Source organism: Pelobates fuscus, chromosome 1 (genome assembly GCF_036172605.1).
Source record: "Pelobates fuscus isolate aPelFus1 chromosome 1, aPelFus1.pri, whole genome shotgun sequence".
NCBI classification, from domain to species: domain Eukaryota; kingdom Metazoa; phylum Chordata; class Amphibia; order Anura; family Pelobatidae; genus Pelobates; species Pelobates fuscus.
This window is the reverse complement of record NC_086317.1, coordinates 256373985-256395351: the sequence shown is the minus strand read 5'-3', so window position 1 is coordinate 256395351 and position 21367 is coordinate 256373985. Positions and strand designations below refer to the sequence as shown.

The window sequence follows — 21367 nt, the reverse complement described above, 5'->3', positions numbered from 1 at the left end:
CAGTACATGAGCTCCCAGGACTGAGTGTCGTCCAGTGCCTGGGGGTGTCTAGAGCGAGTTCCCCATTCGGCTCCAGGAGAGAGTTGTTCCAGGGCACCAGTCAAGCCACGGCGACTGTGGGCAGAAATGCTGCGGTTTGTCCACTGTTCCAGCTAGGAAGCGGTGCTTGGCGGAGGTACCCAGTCAGTGGTACAGGGATTTCCATTACAGACGTCATGGCTATTTATTTATTTTATAGGGGTTGCATTTCGTCCCGTGAACCAGCAGAGGGAGCTATTCGCAGGACCGAAGGTAAGGATTATATTCGGGCCGCGCAGGTCGAGGACTGAGGCAATGCCACCACACGATGCGTTCTGCCCGCGTGACCAGAGGAGAGGATCCGCGTGAGCGCCGGCTAAAGGTATGTTTGTCACACACTAAAGGAGGACACTATATTTAAAATAAGAAAACATACCATACGAAGACATAGCCTTAAAATAGAGGGGCAAAGGTTTAAAAAGTTCAGGAGGTATTACTTTACTGAGAGGGTAGTGGATGCATGGAATAGCCATCCAGCTGAATTGGTAGAGGTTAACACAGTGAAGGAGTTAAAGCATGCTTCGGATAGGCATAATGCTATCCTAGCTATAAGATAAGGCCAGGGAGTATTGAAAGTATTTAGAAAACTGGGCAGACTAGATGGGTCTCGACTGGTTCTTAACTGCTCTCACATTCTATGTTTCTATGCTTTTAGTAAAAATTAATTTAAAATTTAAATTAAACCAGCATTCTTGGTAGAAATTCTTTAGGCTTGGAGATATAATCCTGTGATGGTGCGTGCAAATATGTTTAGAGAGAGAAGTGTAGAAATTTAGAAATAGTTCTGACTAATAAAGAATTTTAAGGAGGTCCCAGAAATTCAGTTGGAAAGAAGCAGAGTGTTGGGTGTGTCCAGAGTGTGTTCCTTAGTCCAGTCTCATCCAACCCTCTAAATCTGACCCTGGATCTCCCTCTTCTTTCCGATCTCTCCTTGCATTAAGTTCTCAGTTGTGCCCAATTTTTAAAGAAAATCTTATCTTAAGTTTCTTTACGTCACTAATTTAAAGTGACCAATGGGATTAGGTGGGTGTACCTTCTTTTACTGATTCTTATAGACTTTGATCAATAAATGACGAGGGGAGGGTTTTTTTTTTTTTTGTTTTTTTTACAATAAAACCTATAGCATGAAAGGATCATAAGAAACAAAATGTGCCTGTCTTTGCATTATGTTACAAAATGGAGTCACATCTGCTAAGCAGTGACTTTACAGTATACCATATATACTTGAGTATAAGCCGAGTTTTTCAGCACATTTTTTTGTACTCGAGTCACTGTCTGTATTATGGCAACTTACATTGCCATGATACAGACAGGGGGCTGGCAGAGAGTTTACTTAACTCTCCTGAAGCTCCTGTCAGCTCCCTCCTCCTCCTCCTGCAGCTCCTGTCAGCTCCCTACTCCTCCGCGCCGGTCCGTGCAGCTCCTCGGTCAGCTCCCACTGTAAGTCTCGCGAGAGCCGCGGGGTCATAGTGCGGCTCTCGCGAGACTTACAGTGTGAGCTGACAGAGGAGCTGCACGGACCGGCGCGGAGGAGTAGGGAGCTGACAGGAGCTGCAGGACAGGTAAGCGCTCTCTGCCAGCCCCCCTCCTCCCCCCACTGAACTACCAATGTCACTGGACCACCAGGGAAGTAGAGCCCCCCTCCCTGCCATGTATCAAGCAGGGAGGGGGGACGAAAAAACCCCCAATAATAATAAAATAATAAAAAAATAATAATAATATAATAAAAAATAATAATTTAAAAATATAAAAAATGCCCACCCCCCACCAAGGCTCTGCATCACACACTGCACTTATACACACACACACACACACACACACACACACGCTGCATTCATACACACACGCTGCATTCATACACACACGCTGCATTCATACACACACACACTGCACTCATACATGCACACACTGCATTCACACACACACTGCATTCACACACACGCTGCACTCATATACACACACACTGCATTCATTAAATACACACTGCACTCACACACACACACACACACACTGCATTCATACACACACACACACTGTAAATAAATATTCAATTAATATAATTTTAGAAATTTACCAGTAGCAGCTGCATTTCCCACCCTAGTCTTATACTCGAGTCAATACGTTTTCCCAGTTTTTTGGGGTAAAATTAGGGGCCTCTGCTTATATTCGGGTCGGCTTATACTCGAGTATATACGTTACATTTTATTTAATCTCATCACAAAATTCCTGACAGTGTATATCAAAGTCGATGGGTTGATATATTTTATCATCTTTTAGATTGTACAGTGTGTTGTACTAGTCAGCCATGGCATTGTTTATGTCCTGGGGATTGAGCAATATGTCCCTGCGCCGGTTTGGAGGTTTCGTATTTTTAATTGTGATTTGTTTTTGTTGCAGTAGTGCCACAAGTGCTTTGCCTGCTCTATTTCCTTGCATGTAAGTTGTTAGTTTATATTTTTGCAGTGTGTGTAGTCTTGTTAAAAAGTATTTCATTTAGTAGTTTGTTGGTTTTGTGAATCAATTGTTGTTGTTAGTCAGAGGGTTGTAGTAGGTGTTTGGTCGTTGCATCTCTAAGAGTGCGGAGTAATTTGAGGTACTCCATTTGTGATTTGGGTTTCAGGTATAAGGCTCAGCTGATTACCAAACCCCGGATTACTTTTTTTGTGTGTTTGCCAGACAGACGTTGCAGCCACACCTGAAGTGTTATTCTCTTTAAAGTATTATGTTCGTTGTCTGCTAGTTTATTTTTGAATTCTGTATCATGTAGTAGAGCATCGTTGAAGCGCCATGGTGTTAGGCCTCTATGTTGGAACTGATCCTTCAGAGTTAATGTTACTGGAGTGTGGTCAAGACCACACTATGCTTTCTTTGTGACAGTTGGATATTCACAGTAATAGGTGGCTTGCAACTAGTATATCTATCCTAGAGTATGTTTACTGAAATGACGAGTAATCTGTATATTCTGTCGTTTGGGTGTAATGTTCACCAGGCATCGTAGAGCCCATGGTCAAATATTAATTGTGTGAGTGCTTTACAGCAGGGATCGACCGATAATCTGTGAACTTTAAGGCCGTTAGCTGATAACTTTCCGATATTCTGTACATTTACCATTTTGAAAAAATAAACTATTTCTAAAGGTAAATTCTCAAAATATACATGCCACATGTAGTGGATGCAGTGTGTTTAGACAGGGGAGCTGTGTGTGTGTACAATGAATGCAGGGTGTGTATAGTGAATGCAGTGAGTGTTTGTGTAGTGTGTGTATATATAGTGAATGCAGAGTTTGTGTAGTGTGTGTATACAATGAATGCAGTGTTTGTGTAGTGTGTGTGTGTATATAGCGAATGCAGAGTGTGTGTGTTTTTGTATAGTGTATGTATATAATGAATGCAGTGTAAGGGGCAAATAGCCGTATATGGAGTAAGGTTCCAACATAAGCGTAGGATAGTATAAAGGGAGCAAGTTGGTTGTGGTGTGCCGAGACCGACGATACGGTAGGCCTGTAAATAAAGAGGGCCCACCAAGGAGTAAGAAAGTAAAGTAAATGGAAAGAAAAGAGAAAGTGTTGAAATGAGGAGTGTGTGGGAGGGTCATTCTGATGCTGACCTCAAGCGATATGGAGTCAGGTAAGGGGTGTCCCTTATATAGGGGAGTGTATTAATTTAAGCCCCTCCCACAAATACAGGCAAAACGGCCTTAATACTTGTGTAAGGGGCAAATAGCCGTATATGGAGTAAGGTTCCAGCATAAGCGTAGGATAGTATAAAGGGAGCAAGTCGGTTGTGGTGTGCCGAGACCGACGATACGGTAGGCCTGTAAATAAAGAGGGCAAAAATGAATAATCAAAGATTTAATACAGTCAACAAATATATACAAATTAACCAGATAGATAGAGAGAGAGAGAGAGAGATAGAGAGAGATACAGATACAGAGAGAGAGAGATAGATACAGAGAGAGAGAGAGAGAGAGAGAGATATATTTTTTATTTTTTTAAACAAAGGTATTTAAAACTGCTAAAGCAATCATTATCAATCTCTGGAATGCTAATGTAATGTTAACAGTGGAATGGTAGAGTCCATTCACTTCTCCTCACTCCCTGTCTGATGGAATGATATGACCCAATAACGTTCTGTGGTGCTTCCATCCAGTTTATTACTCACAGATTAATTGAGCTGCTGAAAGAGCTAATCAGGCTTTGGAACAATATCTTGGGTATTTTATCTGAAATCATAAGACAATTTGGTGGACCTGCTTGCTTGAGCAGAGTTTGTCTGCAACATGCCACACATTCAGTTACAGGGCACTGTCCTTTTTAAGTGAACTATGGTTGTCATCCTACTGCTCTATCATCTTCCTTCTCGGATAAGGGGATGCCTGCTTTTACAAGCTTTTGACCTTTACTGTACCTGGGAGCAAGTTCATATCCTCCTAAACAAGACAGTCAGTCAAAAGCAGATTGCAATCAAAGAGCACCTCCTGTGTACCAAATGGGTGAGAGGGTATGGAACAACTTTGAACCATTAATTGACAATGCATGCCATAAAACAGTTGCTAAATGGTTCTAAAGACTGTATATTTTTGTTATAATACGATTTAAACAATATAAACATTTTGACTACTAATGACATTTTTTCTTCACATTTTTATTAGCTCCATCACTTGAGTCGCAGTTCCAACAAGTGAGTCTTTCTGACAGACCTCCTCTTACAAAACCTGTGTACATAAAGTCAGGACATGAATCCTTGGAGACTGTGCAGAGAAACCTCTTTGGTGGTATGTTTCCGATTTTATTGTATATTTTTATTTTGGATATGCAGTGATACATCACGGATATATGTAACCTGGGTTAATAACACAGTAGTTAACTTACACAGTGGTAGATTGTATGTATGTGTGTATATATAATCTGTATACATATACAGATTAACCAAGAAGCATAAGATTGATTGAGTGATGCAATAAGTGCTTACAGATGGTGTCAAATGCCATATTTAAGTGTGCTTCCCACCACTACAATCTGCCTTCCAAGGCTTGTTGCAAAGTGTATGCGAAGGAGACCCATACTGGATTGCCACGTGTCAGAGTTGTGACAGGGTTTTGTTGATCAAAACTTTTTGGTGGGAACAGGATAACCCACACCGGCCCAGGGAGGGACATTGGGCTATATCTGGGTACAGTTGGGTCAGATCCTTCAGGCTGGGTGATTGCCCATTGGCCATTTTTCTAGTCCACAAGGCCATTCAGACGGTCTTGGCCGCTATCCTTTGGCTGCAAATGCGGTGTTCCTGATAAATTTCCTCACCGAAAGGCACCAGAGTTTACTCAAAGTAGGCACAGCATGCTGAGGTCAGTTTAGTAACTGGATGACGATATTTAAGGCTGAATCAGCATTATTTTTTTTATTTTTTTTTGAATTCTTTATTTTTGGTGTGCAAGTGAGTACATACGATTTACATACGCCACAACAGCGTGCATTTATACTTGAACATAGACAGGTAAAACAGTGGCAGAAAGATTTTGCACATATTTTGTTTTGAAGAGCATAATGATAGGTTAGGCAGTAATGACTGAACTACAATAAACAATTTGCTAAATAACTCGTCTGTTTCAGTGTACAGTAGAGGGTCCGACAGTTAATTCTGTTACGTGACTGTGGCGAAACCAACCTCGCCACTGGGCCCTGGAGAAGCCTGTTTGCTAGCCTCCTACCTGCTGACTATGGCCCCTGGGTTATTTGGGGCATATTGTACTGTATATTGCTGCTACTGGCCCTTTTAACAGCATCTATGGACATATTGGGACTTTTGGGACTACTGTCCCTTTAAGACTGTGATACATATTCTAGTGTACTGCCTGTAATATTATATGTGTATTTGTGTGTTAAGTTTAACCTGGGATATGTATGCAGCATTCATCTGATTGTTCGGTAGAATCGCTCCATTTATTATATTGAGTGAAACCACCGAACAACCAGACCACCCAGGAATAAGTGTGCCTCCAATTACAGTTTGCAACAATGTTGCAAACGGGTAATTGGCAATCAGTGTAATGTATGCTTTGTCCTCTGGGTGGCCGCCATTCGGGAAACAAACACGTGGCGGCGGCCATCTTAAACTACCGAACAGCAGTGTTTTGCCGTCGAGTGTCTGGAACTAAAATCGGACACTTGACTAGGCAAACACCGCTGAGACCTCCATACTTCCAGAAATTCGTATAGAAACTACCGAATGACCCGCCGTTCGGTAGAAAGAACCCCACAAACAAGGGAATTCATTCAAACCCTCTCCAGGCTCTATAACACAGGCAAATCGTCTGTTTTCATTCCCTTGTTTGTGACCGACCGCAGGGCCAAAATGCATGGAACTGTTTTCGGATACTTTACCCATGCGGTCGGTCAAATCTTTGGAACCCCATATCTCACGAACCGTTCATCCGAATGACTTGAATTTTGAATATGTTGTCCCCCTGAATAAGGGCTATCCTGGATGCTGGATTTAAAGGTGTACCCCCGGGTTTTGGGGTACATCCAGAACTTGGATGAAAAAGTGTACCGGATAATTGGGTTTAATGTTATCTGAGGGGAGGGAATGTGTGGGCTGAACCATGTATGTGATTGGTTATTTTATGCCTCCCCCTGGGTGTGGCCTGTATGTGGATTATTGTAATAAAAGCCAGGCTGGATGAGCCAATCCAGAGTTCCTGTTTTACCCTCAAAGTGATGTGTCGTCTCATTATTGGGGGGGAAGGATTTATTGCATGCTGTTCCAGTTGACTGCTAGGAGTACAAGCCTATTCGTATGGTTCCTATTCAATGGTCTACAGCATTCATATGCTTGGGAGAATTTAAAAGGTTTCTCGGATTCGGTGATTGTGGTGTCTGCCAGAGTGCTTGGAGTCCTCAGGAAGCGCTAGGAGCATCCATTAACGGAGGTACCAAGTCTGGGTGCCAGGTGATCCGTTACAGTGACTAAAAGGTAACTTCGCTGGTGTATCTAGACCACTGAATTTGGGTAACATTCTGGCTATGTCGCACATGCGTAGTCTAGCTTATTGTATACTAAACGGTTAATTTTCAGAATAGGCTTGAATAAAAATAGAATATAGTTAAATAAAACGAAGATGCTTAACGTTTAACCTGGTTATATCGCTTATTTTAGCGTAGATATAAAGTAGACACGCTTTAGAGAAATGTCTCGATACCGTATAATATAATACGATACTATTAAATATAATATAATACTATATAATGCCTGTAAACGTTATGCTGTAAGCGTTTAGGCTAAGAGTCCTTTATGGAAAATGGCGTTAAACCTTGCTTACCCCAGAGAGTATCATTGCTAATATAACAGTAATGTAAATAGTATATCATCAGGCAGTAAACCACTGGAGACAAGTCCAGTCTCCCATATCACCTCGAGCACCGGTAATTGCCTGCCTGGGGGTGGATATTACACATGATGTGCCCGAGGCTTCTGTGACTATTGGGGGGGGTGCGGGGTGCCTGCTTGTTGTCGGGTGGTGAGGTCCTCGCAGAGTCCCTCGTGGGCATGGACATGGAGGGCGGTGGGGGGTGTTCACGCTGTGGGAGCTAGGTGGGGACCAGATATCTGTTCCAGGTTGCTGGGCAGAAAGGCTAGTGTGGAGTGCCCGCGTAGCAGTGGAAATGTGAGGGGTTAATTCAGCTCCTATAGAGGGGCCGCATGCTAGTGTGTGGTGCGTGGTTGTCGTTGGGTTAGGGAGTGCGGCCATCCGCAAAGTGGGGCTCTAGCTGTCCGGTATGTTGTCTGGATCGGGGTCAATTCGTGAGGGCAATGTCCCGGCAATATGTTTTAGAGTCCCAGTCTTTTCAGGTGGTGGCTGTGACTTTAGGTACTCCTGCGTGTCTTCTGGGGATGAATTCCGCCGCGCCTGCTGTGCTCCAATTCGGTGGATTCATGCGTCTGTCCGCTGGTGTCGGTAGCGCCAGAAAGTCCGCTGGGAGATTCAGCTGTCGTAGTGTCGCCGGTGCCTCCTGCATGCCGCGTACCGTAAGTGCGGTGTCGCCCTTGGTGACCAGTAGGGTATGTGCTGGGCCCCAGCGGTACCTGATGCGGTGCGTTCGCAGGAGGGATGTCAATTGTTGTAGGGATCGCCTCCACGCCAATGTCGCTCCTGAGAGATCAGGATAAAAGATGAGAGACATGTCCTTGAAGAGGTAAGATGGTTGATCCCTGGTAGCTGCCAGTACTGCTGTTCTGTCCCTGTATGTCTGGAACTGTAGTATAACATCCCTCGTAGCTGTGGCTGGTGCCCTAGCGGGCTTTGGAATGCGGAATACTCAGTCTATTGTCACTGCTTTAGCTGCTCTTGGAGTCAGCAGAGCTGTAAGAAGTCGCCTGGTGAGATGGGGGAGTTCGGCATCAGGTATGTCGTCGCAGATGCCCCTGATCTTAAAGTGCCTCATGCGGTGTTTATCCTCAAGCGCAGCAAACTTTAGATCAGTCTGCCCGGCTAGCGTTTTCAGCTCCTGAACCTCTTGCTGCAGCGTTTGGATTTGGGTGATTTGGGCGGTCATGGAGACTTCCACGGTCCCAATACGGCCTGTCAAGCCCTGCAATGCGTCCTTGATCGAGGCGACATCCGCCGAAATCTTTGTATGGTGTTCCGCCATTAGATCTCTGATGGCCTCCATGCTCACTGGCGTGGGGGCCTTGGCCGGTGGTGGAGGCTGCGTTTTAGCCGGCGATGGCTGAGGGTGGACCGAAGAGAGTTCCCCCTCACCTTCATCCGATGTCTCCTCATAAAAGTCGGAGCACTTTTCGGAGCATGTAGAGACGCCATATTGGATCCTGAGGCGCCCTGGGCCTGCCGCCAAAGCTCGACCGATATCCATGCCCTTCGTGGGCCTTTCAGGTCTAAGCTTTTTAGTTTTTCGCCCCATTAGGCTCTCTTATCTGTTGGGGTCCCCCTGGGACAGATTTTGCCCGGTTAAGGGTGTGGATGGAGGGTTTTTCCCTTATCGCGGCCTGGAGCTCAGCGAGCATGCGACCGTTCTCTTCAGTCGTTAGGCACCGCCCCTCCTGAATCAGCATTTTTGTTGTGGAGCTGTTATCCAGCTCGGCAGTTAGGCCCGCCCCCATGTTTCCAATTTTAAACTAATATTTCTCTTCAGCTTGAGCTGAAATCTATCCTCATTCACCATAATCTCTAATCTATTCTGGGATTGAAACAGATCTAATGGCACTGCCCCTACTCATCAATAGCTGGTGAGACTAAGAGAGCTGTGCTGTATTATAGTTTTATAGTGTCTTAAAACCTAGAAAGATATTAGTCTGAATTTTTAAGCCAAGATGGGCACTGAAATCCTCAAAATTCTTTATCCCATAAAACTTCATACTTGGTTTAGAAAAGTCAAATGGATTTTTTTTTATTTATTTTTTTACTTTTTATTATATATAAAGATAGATACCATGGTATTGTGCACTCTGAGGACTCCGTAAATACTTTTGAATAATTATATTTTATTGTTCAGCTATGGTAACATATAGCTGCCAAAATACGTTCCTTGTATATCAGTAAAACAGCTGATTTTCCCTATGATGGCGAAGTTAAGTCACCATATATATTTTCCCAAAATAAGTGGAGCTTTTGCACTCCACTTATTTTCCATAAATCTAGTATATCTTCTTAATTATAGCGGCTTTTTGGCATTTTGAAACATGATGCCGAAGAAGTAAGGACTGAGACTCCTGCTTGTAAAGGTGTCATACACCAGTAAATTAACACTTTAAGCAACATTGGATATGCTCCATTGGACCTCACTATACACCAGGAGATTCCTTACGCCTTACTTTACTCTGTACACTATGAGGTGGAGCGAAACCAAAACGGAGTACAAGACAATATCAAGGACAAAAAACTTGCCCTTTGCTAGGTCCAAGCAAAGTTCTCAAGCATTTTTTAATTCATCTTGTGTGATTACAAAGAGAACAGAAACCATTTGCATATTAAACATTTTACTCCAAGTGGCATTTCCGATCTGAAATGCTGGCAGGCTTCCTCTGCATAAGACTTACAGCAACCCCAGAAAAATGATGCGGCCTTGATGGTCTCGTCAGTGAGGAATAACTTTTTACTTCGAAATTTGCCTTTTAACCATAAGGAGACCCTAAGCAATTAGCAAACAAATCATAATACTACAAGCTAATTCCCTATGTAGGCAACACTTCATATAGCTTTCCCTTCAGTGGGTTCGCTCTAAGCTAAATTAGTTTTAGCTCTACTAGTGCCATTACATAGAAAACCTACTGTAATTGATTTGCTTATCAAACTGATCCCACTTTGAAAGGCAGTGCAGATCTGAAATTCGAGAGATACAGCTTAAGTGAGCTGTCACTGATTCCTCTCTAGTCACAGTGAACAAACGGTTTGTATATATAAAGTTTTTTTTGATTTTGCTAAAAACAATAAATAAGTCTTTAATAAAATCATGACTTTTACGCCATGTTTAAGCAAAATTAAATATTTTATGAGGATGCTTAGGCTTTTATGATGCTCATTTAAAGCTGAGAAATAATAGTGTGAATAGAATGTGAACCAGAGACAGAAATGGCAATCCCAGCCAAATCCAAAGATGATTTGACTCAACAAGCTAGTGTTGAAACCGGTTTGTGAGGTTTTTGAAAAGATTGAAATAGATGAGGAAATTCAGGATTTTGAAGAGACAAAGTACGTTGTTCCGTTCCTTTGGACACAGTACTGGACGAAGGGAAGGTGGATGTTTTGTGTTTTGCTTCTACTCCCGCTGGGATTTAGAAACGTGATGTTAAATCTAAAGCACGAACGACTGAAACACATTTGCAGGAGATAGGATATAATAAGGTAATCAATTTGCCTGCAAGTTGGCAAAGAGTGAGTTCATCATTGTCTGGCCGCAAAAGAGGGTAAGAACTTGATTGACATCCCAAATGGAAGTGTATTTAGGTGACTCGGGCCTAGATATTTTAATACCTCTCGTCAAACTTTATACTTGTGAATGCTTTTTTGCAGAAGAACCTAAAAATCCATCATCACTTGCTGCAATTGCTGATATATAAATATTAATAGTACGATACGTTTTCCCAGATTCAAACATGTGAGACAAGAAAAAATCAAAAATAGCTGTTACAGGAGAAGATATGGGATCCAAACCCCATTAAATTCACCAGCAAGATTACAATCTCCATGCATTGTTATATGATTTTCTGGTACCTGGAGCCATGCTTTAGTGAGTAGTCTTGAAGTTGTCTACAAAACTCTGTGGATATTCCAAGTTCCACTGATATCAACCAAACCATGAGTTGAAGTAGTTTCTGTTGGATTAATGGATGAAAACCTCTTATATACGATCAAATATTTTTCTGCTCAACTGCCAATCACTGCAATCTGACAGGTATTTCAAATTCCAATCGGCCGTTGTGTTGTTCAAACTGTGGATGTATTCCACTTGAACGGATATGTTTCTGTCTAGGCAAAAGGTCCATAACACCTTCGCTAGATTTGTTAAGATTAATAAGTGGGTTCAACCCAGATGATTGACACAGTGAACTGCTGAGACATTGTATATCCTTAAAAAGACTCAACAGTCTGCTTTGTCCTTTGTGAAACACTTTACTGAAAACGACCTTGCTAAACGTTCCATACAATTTATGTGTAGTTTCATTTCTTGAAAGGACCACCTTCTGAATTTTGGTATATGGCAACAACAAGCTTCCCAGCCATGATTGCTGGCATCAGATTCCATGATTAAGTCCAGTTTCATGCTGAAAATAGCCTTCGCCTTCCAAACTATAGCAATAAGATCGGAATAAGAAAGGACTCTCCAAAGATGACATCATCAGGCATTGTAAAGCCCTGTAGTAAAAGGGAACCTGGAAAAATTGCCTGAATTGAGGAGGAGAGAAGGTCAATGTTTCTTATAAGCGGACTCACTGATATTGTTTGGCAACATACAGTATGGCAAAAATTTTTTGATATTCCATAATTTTCCCTTTAATTAACTGAGGGTTTCTTGAATGAAATCTATTAAGAATCCTAAAAATATCAACTTTTAGGATGGAACCAAAATAGATTTCTCCAGACTTATTAAAAATCTTGAAGTTGTAAGAATATCGAACGTTAACTGAATGTGAGATAAAAGGGTATTCTTGTCTTGGGACTTAAGCAGGATGTCGTCCAGATAAATGACTTGGCGAACCCCTCTGCTGCGGAGAGAGGACACAAGAGCTTTCATCAGCTTGGTGAAACACCATGGGTCTGATGATGGACCGAAAGGAAGGCAAGGGAAACGCCATTTTTGACCATTCCATATGAATTGAAGAAAATCCCGACAATCATTGTGAATGGGAACTGTCAGATAAGCATCTTTGAGACCTATCTTTGCTAACCAATCGTTTGTTTGTAAAAGATCTCTTAAGCAATGGATTCTGTGTTGAAATGTCTGTACATTACTAGAGAATTTAACTGTCTCAGATTCATCACTGGTCTCATATCTCCCCCTTTTTTCTGAACAAGGAAGAGGTTACTGACATAACCGGGTCGATACAGAATAATTGGTTGAATGGTGTTTTTCTTTGAGTTCTTTGACTTCCTAAAATTTGTCGTTTATAAAAAACATTATTGGCTGAGGAAGGGATGCATTGTGATAACCTAAAACTGTATTTAGGATCCATATGTCCGATCTTAAATGACACCAACCTTGGAAGAAATGAATGAGTCTGCCACCCACTTTTCCTGTGGAAGAAAGGTGATGTTGAATCTGGAATGCTGTGATTCAAATTTCTGTTTGAATGAGCCCCTATTAATTCTGAATGAGTTAGATACTCGGATGGACAGATGACCTCTGCTTCTGCCGGACTTGGGACAAACACAATTTGTGAATACACGTTTAATATTGGATTGCGCCTTATCCAAGGCTGTTAAGGCACTAACAAAAGTGCTTAATTCCTTTATGAAATCGTCATCAAACAGGCCAATGGCTTTGTTCCCAGCTCCTGAGGTAGCCATATTGACCACTTTGGGCTCTTTTAATAAAAATGGCCTTGCTTCTTTCGACTCTTAGTGTGGTATTAATCATGCCAGCATGGCAAATGGAACATTGGATCCATCCTTTAAGGACCTCGAGATCAGCAGATGTGCCTGTAAAAAATGGTTTAGTCTACCATTTCAAACATTTGATTAAATGGCCAAACATGTCCAAATGTTTATCTTTGCAAGCTCTTAGAGCTGCCTCCAAATCTTTCATCTGACTTCAGCTCTGTTTGGAAAGAAACTGAACTACTTTTGGTTCCACTTAAGGGATTTCACAAACTATGCCTGGTACAGATGGTATAAGGCATTTCACTCTTTATTTACTCCTTGCCAATTTGTCCAATGGACAACGTACTCTATGCTGTATGATCCGGTGGGAACCATTCTGCAGATCTGGGATGACTAAGGTCAACCAAATCAAATAGAGGTTCGCCTTTAGGATCAGTTAGTTTCAGAAAATGTTTCTGAAATGGAAGATGGTGGCTTGGCCACTTGGTGTGGCTGAGAGTGATCGGAGTTAGGGTCATAATCTGAGTTGGAATACATTTGAACTACCTCCTCCGCATAGTCATCAAAGTCTGTTCAACTCTCCTTTTGTGCTTTATCACACTTCCATCACCTTGTAGATTTTGCCCGACCGGCACAGCTCTTGCACGTTTCTTATAAAAGCCAAATGGGATGAGATGAGACTTATCAATCACACTTCTGGAGGCTGAACTTGATGTTGGTTTGTTTTGACAGCCTTTTTTGCAATAGTTTTTTTTTCAGAATTCAGAGATCCAACTACATTAGGGGTTAACATAGATTCTGTAGATGAGTGTGCTTGAATTATAGCTTGGGAAATGGATTTAGACAGAGTAGATGACATAATGTCCATTGCGGATACTATCGCTTGATAGACCGATTTTGTTCATAACTTGATCAGTATGAACAATTGAATCGGACTTAGCCGTGAGAATCTCATCATCTTTATCAGAAGATGAATGGCCAGCCTCTCTGGGTACATAGGGTGATAATCACAATATAGCTAGAATGGAAAATAGAGAAAATAGAGGGCTGCCTTTAAATAATCAGCTTTTGAACAGGATTGATTCTTATACTTGTGAGTGGTTTAGCACTGTTATCTGAAAGGCTGTACTTATGATTCCTACAAGTGCTGTACATTTTTATCTTTAAGCCCTTAACGACGAATGACGGACCTGGTCATATGTGTTGGTGCAATAAATGACAGGGATGCAAATTGCTTTTGAACACAAACAGCAAAAAATGCAAAAATGGCTTGTGTCCTTAAGGGTAAGACAAGCTTCTGAAGCTGTGTCCTTGTTATCAAAACATAAACAAAACCTGGTATTTGCGCTATATGTTGTTCACGTATAATTTACCTCTTATATATTAAGTGCACCCACACTTATTATAGCTCATTTTGTTCAGGTGAAACAGGGCTTTAATTTCATATCAAATATTTATATATGAAACCTAACAGAATGTGAATAAAATCTAAAAACGTATGAGAAATTAAGAAAAATTTTTATTTTTCAATTTCTGCATGATATTTTAACTGTGAATGTCATAATACGGTTAGATTTTACTTCAATAAAATACACATTTGTATTCAGCAATGTCTCATGAGTACCACAGTACCCCCCATGTACAGGTTTTATGAGTTTTTGGAAACTTACAGGGGTCAAATATAGGGCTTTCCCCTTTTCCTTTAAAATTTGCCAGACTAGTTTGCTGGGCCTATGTTGCTTTTGAGACCCTATGGTAGCCCAGGAATGAAAATTAACCCCATCTTGGCATACCATTTGTAAATGTAGACAACCCAGAGTATTAAAAATGGGGTACGTCCGGGGGCGGAGCCTGACACACATGGCGATCAGACGTGCTTTGCTTGAGCTCCTTGTCTGGTCTTAACATTAGCCTGGGTTTTCACCTAACTTTGCTCCTGATCTGCACCTGGTGGAAACATACTGGAGCCCTGATTGGGTCAGTTCACTTGGTAGTGGCTGGAAGCCGAGATTGATGCAGAAAGAACCGGAGGAGACAGTGCGGCCTAGTCGACCTGTGGAACGGGAGGGACGGCCGCTCTCCCAGTCTAGAGGGTCCTGGACACGTGCTGAATCCTCCTATCGTCCCGTTCCCCCTCCCCCCCCCCCCTTTTTGGAATGGTGGGGGTTATCACTGTCCCCACCAGGCAAGCTCCCACCTTCGCAGCTCAGCGTCGTAGGCAGACTGCTCCCACACAACCACACTAAATGGCCGACGACGGCACAGCAATTCCACTGACCGAGAGGGTAAATCCTTTGTGGCGCACTGATGTAGTGCTCAAGAATCGAACAGCCCGAGCTGACACTGTGGGGGATTTTTTGATGGCTCTCGACCTCCTCAGCAATCACCCCTGGAAAATGTTCCAAGACAGGCAAGAACCACAGCAGCTTGCATCTTTACACCTACCCACACTGCAGTGGTAATCCCTTGACACTCGCTCAAGGCCTGCTCCATCTGAGCACGACTCCCCAACGTTCCTGAAGCCTGCACCAACGTCCTATACTTGGAAAGAATTTAAGTAAGTCATCCCCATGCACCAACTCCGCTACGCGGCAGCCTGCACCAGGTTACTATGGCTTGGCAGATACTGTGCCCATACTCACCCAACAACCGGGAGACATGATCAAGGCGGTCTTCAATCACTGCGTCCAGTAAAGGAACACTGGGACTCTGTGGGTATTATACAGCTACTCTCCTCACGCGTAGGAATAGGCTGATTTCTCTTTTCTTTCTTATTGTCGGAGCTGGCAGTGACCCCCGCCTGTCAGGCTATACCACAATTAAGGCACACACCGTTAAAATATACCACTGCTAGCCCAATCAGATGTTGCTGTGGTTGCATTTATTGGCAAGCATGCACCCTGACGCTGATAGCACAATATGATGCATCCTGCTTAGTGGTGATTTACGCTAATAATGATCTTAGCTAAGCTTGTGACCCTATACTCATACAACAATGTCAATATGGAAATCTGAATCTGTAACTCATAAGCAATCACTTGTAACTGACACTTTGATTTAACTCTTGACGAAACCACATTACATAAAACTATAAAACGTGCAATGTTTAGATTTGCCACACAATTGTTCTTACGTGTTGACAGACACGCCGGCAAAGCTATTGTGGCATTGCCTGCCTTGTTGTATTTGATGCACAATAAAATAAAAATTGTAAAAATAAAAAAAATTTAATGGGGTATGTCCAGTCCAAACCCTGGCCTAAGTTAGCATTTATATTTGTTTTTTTGCATTTTTCACACATGAACTGCCCTTTTACCGATGATATCATCTGTATTATACATTTTACTGCTCTAAAACACATATTTGTGTAAAGTTATGTCTCACAAGTAAAACAGTACACCTCATGTACAGGGTTTATGGTGTTTTGGAAAGTTACAGGGTCAAATATAAGATTTGCCCATTTCTGTTTTTGCAAATTGAAACTTGCCAGATTGGCTATGTTGCCTTTGAGACGGTATGATAGCCCAGGAATGTGAATTCACCCCACCATGGCATACCATTTGAAAAAGTAGGCAACCCAGGGTATTCAAAATGGGGTAAGTCCAGTGTTTTTTAGTAGCCACTTAGTCACAAACGCTAGCCAAATTTAGTGTTCATATTTGTTTTTTACATTTTTTACACAAAAACTGCACTTTTACTGGGGATATCATCATTGCGATATATTTTTTACTGTTTTATAACACAAATATTTGTATTCAGCGAAGTCTCCCAAGTACGATAATATCCCCCATGTCCAGGTTTTATGTTGTTTTGGAAAGTTACAGGGATAAACATAGGACTTGCAAATCAAATTATCTGGACTTGCTGCCTGGGTTGTCAGGCTGGTCACTCAAATTATAATTAATAAAATGACTTAATTATGTTAAAAGATTACATTAATATACACATAGAATTTAAATATAGATACAGATGTTTTTAAAACCCACCTGTATGTTTATGTAGTTATTTATGTAATTATATCTATTTATATGTATATATTTTTATATATTTATAGATGTATATACAATTTCATTCTGTGTATTTTGCCAACTATGTATGTATGTGTGTGTATATATACCTGGTATTGATCCTGAAGAAAGTCCTATAGATAGGACTGAAACGTTGATCGTGTTTTAACATTAACATAAGTAAAGATTGGACTTTTTAACCTTGTGAGTGCTGCTACCTCTTTGGATATATATATCCTGATGAAAGTCCTCTATGCAGGACTGAAACGTTGATTGCTTTTTAAAGATGTTCTAATAAATTTTGGACTTTTAACAAGTGAGTGCTCCTGCCTATTTTGGATGGATACATAAAACTAGCCATGGCATGCTAGCACCCGATCTTTAAGGGATACTTTAAGCGTGAGTGCAGGAATACTTTGGATTATATATATATATATATATATATATATATATAATATATCTCTATCTCAAACTACTTTTAGAATAAAATTGCATATATATATATATATATATATATTTTTTTTTTTTTTTTAATTTAATTTATTATTTAAATGTTATTTAAATGTATAGATATATTTATTTGTGTAGCGGAATAGGCCTTGGGAGGGTATCCTTATGCCTGCTCTGGGCTGTCTGTGCTGGTTTTCCCCCTTCATGTTGTACCCTATGTTTGGGGCTTGCAGTCCTTGTGTGGGACAGGTCTCCATATTATTGAATCATCATGCTTTTCCCCTGGCCGTTCAGTAAATACCATTCTCCTGATTTGCTGTTCTAGTTGACAACCGAACAAATTACCAAACGGCAGGCCACCCAGATGTGGAGTGTGCCGCTCATTAACACCACAAACCTCAACTACATGAACGTTCCAAGCCGTCGGCTGGGTGGCCACTGTTTGAATGTGCGAACACGTGGCGACGGCCATCTTGGAATACGGACAGAGACAGTGGTGGTTGGTCGTCGATTGTATGGAACTAAAATCGTCTTCTCAACAGCGCGAACACCGCTGGAACTTCCACCTTCTATTACATTCGTGGAGATTCATGCGAACAGAGTGGTGTTCAGGGGGAGCAAACTCCTGAACTAGATACTTATACGAACAATCACACGAACAGTTTTTATATTAGTTTTCATATATTTTATACTCCCGAATGAGACTGACCACACAACCTATTTTCATGGAACCTTTTTGGGCAGGCGCCTCGTGTGCGGTTGTTCTAAACTATACCCCGGTGGCGTTTTGTCTACATTCGTGGGATCTGAGTGCAATTCAGCTACATGGGGTGCTCAGACCCAGGCTACCTGGGTATATAAGACTTGAGAGGGTACCTTGTGGGGAAATGTATATTTTGGGGTGATAAAGATTGTACATGTCTTGGACCTGAGAGTTAATGTAAGTATACTGTGTACATTGCTTCAGCCTACTCTCAGGTCCAGTGGGGAATGCCCATGGAATATGTATTTGGAAACCGCTTGCATGGGGATTCTCATAAAAGGCCAGCTCTGGCTCCATTAAAATCAGTTATACCCAAGATCTGAGTGTCGTCCAGTTGCTGGGGAGAGGTGGTGGGAGATTCTTGGATTACTTTGCTGTATTTGGCTGTTCCCTTGGCTTTTCTACTTGTTCCTGAGCGCATCTTGGAGTCACCAGCAGAGGAGAGTCCCTGCTAGGACTAGCTCTCCGCTACATTGGTGGCAGCCAGAGTTCACAGAGGAACCAGTGGAGTTAGCAGTACACGTCCGTTCGCTTTTGGTGCTTAGCTTCGCCCCCCTGTGAGCTTGTGTTTTTATGTCAATAAGCTTATGTATATCAATTGGATTGCTGGTTATGCGACTGTGTATCAATTCGCTTGTGCGTGTCCGTGTGATTGTCTGTGTCTGCATGTGAGTATGCTTATTGTATAATTGTTTTTTACTCTAAAAGGACGAATATTTTATAGTAGAAAAAGAAAATCTATATATAATGTGTGTTTACATATTACTCAGTCATCTGGGGTGGCAAGACATAGCCTTACATATTGCATGTGACAATACATGGCGCAATGATTTATGGGGCTGGCATAGCTTTTTTTTTTATTATTATTTTTTTTCAGGGCTGCTTTGTATCCCTAGTCCGGCCCTGAACCTGACACATGTTTTTTTTGTTTTTGTTTTTTAAAGTGCTATGCAAGCACACAGATGCCATGCAAAAAGTAGGTCTTCTCCGCTAAAATAATTTTATGTCCTCCTGTCGGCTGGTTGAAGGACTTAGCGATCTTCAATTGGCAGGTTGTTTTTTTTTTTTGTTTGTTTTTTTTTAAATATGCCCTTGTCTGCTTGAAAATTGCTATGTAGACTGGCAAATCTTGTGTCTTTTACAAGACAACCAATGACAGTGCATTGAGTGATTTTCAAGCAGGCAATGGAGTGTTGTGCTGTAGCTTTTTATTTTATTTACTTTTCAATTTTTTGTTGCTTTGATACTTTTAGACATATCTGTTCTTATATGCTTTTTGTTGCCACTTCTCTACATCTCCCCAAAGTTTTTAGTTTTGCGTATCAGCCTTCCCACTTTAATTTTATCATGCAACAGACGTGCAGAGACTGGCTTTATTGTCTTGTTGCATGTGGCCTATAATGTATTTATACACAGAGAATAAATGGCTCTATGTTTTCATTTATGAATTCACTTTTTTGTTTATTGAAATAACCCTTATGAATTCCTATACATTCTTTTTTCTGTTTTGGTTATACAGATATTGTAAAGGAGATAACTGTCAAACCCGAAAAGCTATATACACAGCTTTGTAATGAAAATCCAGAGGTGAAGGATATAATCGAGAAATGGCTCCCAAAAGAAAAGGGTTTGCTCATTCTTTCAAGAAGCTGGGCTGTGGATATTGGTCTGAACAGTGATCCCAATGTTGTTTTTGATGCTTTGTTAATAGCAACCAACAGACATCCAAAACTGTATACAGTATTCAAAAAAGAGATTTCCTACGCAGAGCTTACCTATTCAAGATTAACAGCATTAAGAATAAAGCTAAAACTTGTAATTGATGGAGGTTACACTGGAAAATTATGTGTTCTACCTAAACCTCTTTCTTTAGAGAAGGAAAATAATCATCCACAAGTTTGTATGGGAAAACTCTCCTATCCTCCAGAGTACAAATTGGATAATGTAGATGCCGTTGAAGAATTGTTGCGCTCAATTCTCATTGTCCTGCTTCGATTTCAATCTGTTTTGAGTGACCATGCAGGAATGGAGGTTTTTAAACTTCTCACGACTGATCAGTATCAACTGCTGTCAGATACTTTGCTTGACACAAGGCATTTATTTGTGCATGGACTACCAGGTTCTGGGAAAACTGTGGTTGCTGTGAAGATAATGGAGAAAATTAGAAACCTGTTTCATTGTTCAAAAGAAGATATTCTCTATATTTGTGAGAACAATCCTTTAAGGGACTACATCAGGTAAATATGTATTTTATTTTAATGTTTTACTCTTGGAAACCTTAATATTGTGAGTTGTTTTATGACCATGTGAGGTTTATTTGTGTATGTTTTCACATGAGAAGTTTTTCCACACATTAACCCCTTAATGACTGTGCCAAATGCACACGTTGTGATGAAAACAAAACGTAAACAACACCTGGAATTTTACTATATGTCTGTTCAACCGTAATTCACCTCTTTCATATTAAGTGCACCCACACGTATTACATATCATTTTATTCTGGGGAAACAGGGCTTTCATTTAACATCAAATATTTAGCTATGAAATATAATTTAATATGAATAAAATATTTAAAGGGAAAAAATAAGAAATATTATTTTTTTTAGTTCTACATGACATTTTAACTGTGAATGTCATAATACTTTTTGCTTTTAATGCAATAAAATACATATTTGTATTCAGTGATGTCTCATGTGTGAAACAGTACCCCCTCTGTACAGATTTTATGGTGTTTAGGGAAGTTATAGGGTCAAATATAGCATGTTACATTTTTTTCACATTGAAATTCGCCAGATTGGTTACGTTGCCTTTGAGACCATATGGATATCCCAGGAATGAGAACTACCCCTATGATGGCATACCATGTGAAATAGTAGACAACCCAAGGTATTGCAAATGGGGTATGTCCAGTCTTTTTTAGTAGCCACTTGGTCACAAACACTGGTCAAAGTTAGTGTTAATATTTGTTTGTGTGTGAAAAATGCAAAAACCTAACTTGAACACCAATTTTTAC

The 21367-nt window shown here is 41.0% G+C and overlaps 1 protein-coding gene across 1 annotated transcript in view; it reads left to right on the top strand.

Moving 5' to 3' along the window:
* Positions 1-21367, top strand: part of LOC134614928 (schlafen family member 13-like) — a 113887-nt gene that overhangs the window by 41214 nt on the left and 51306 nt on the right. Inside the window, exons 3-4 of the mRNA XM_063459242.1 lie at positions 4729-4851; positions 19874-20591. Coding sequence (XP_063315312.1) covers positions 4729-4851; positions 19874-20591 — 841 coding nt within the window. The remainder of the gene's footprint in view (positions 1-4728; positions 4852-19873; positions 20592-21367) is intronic.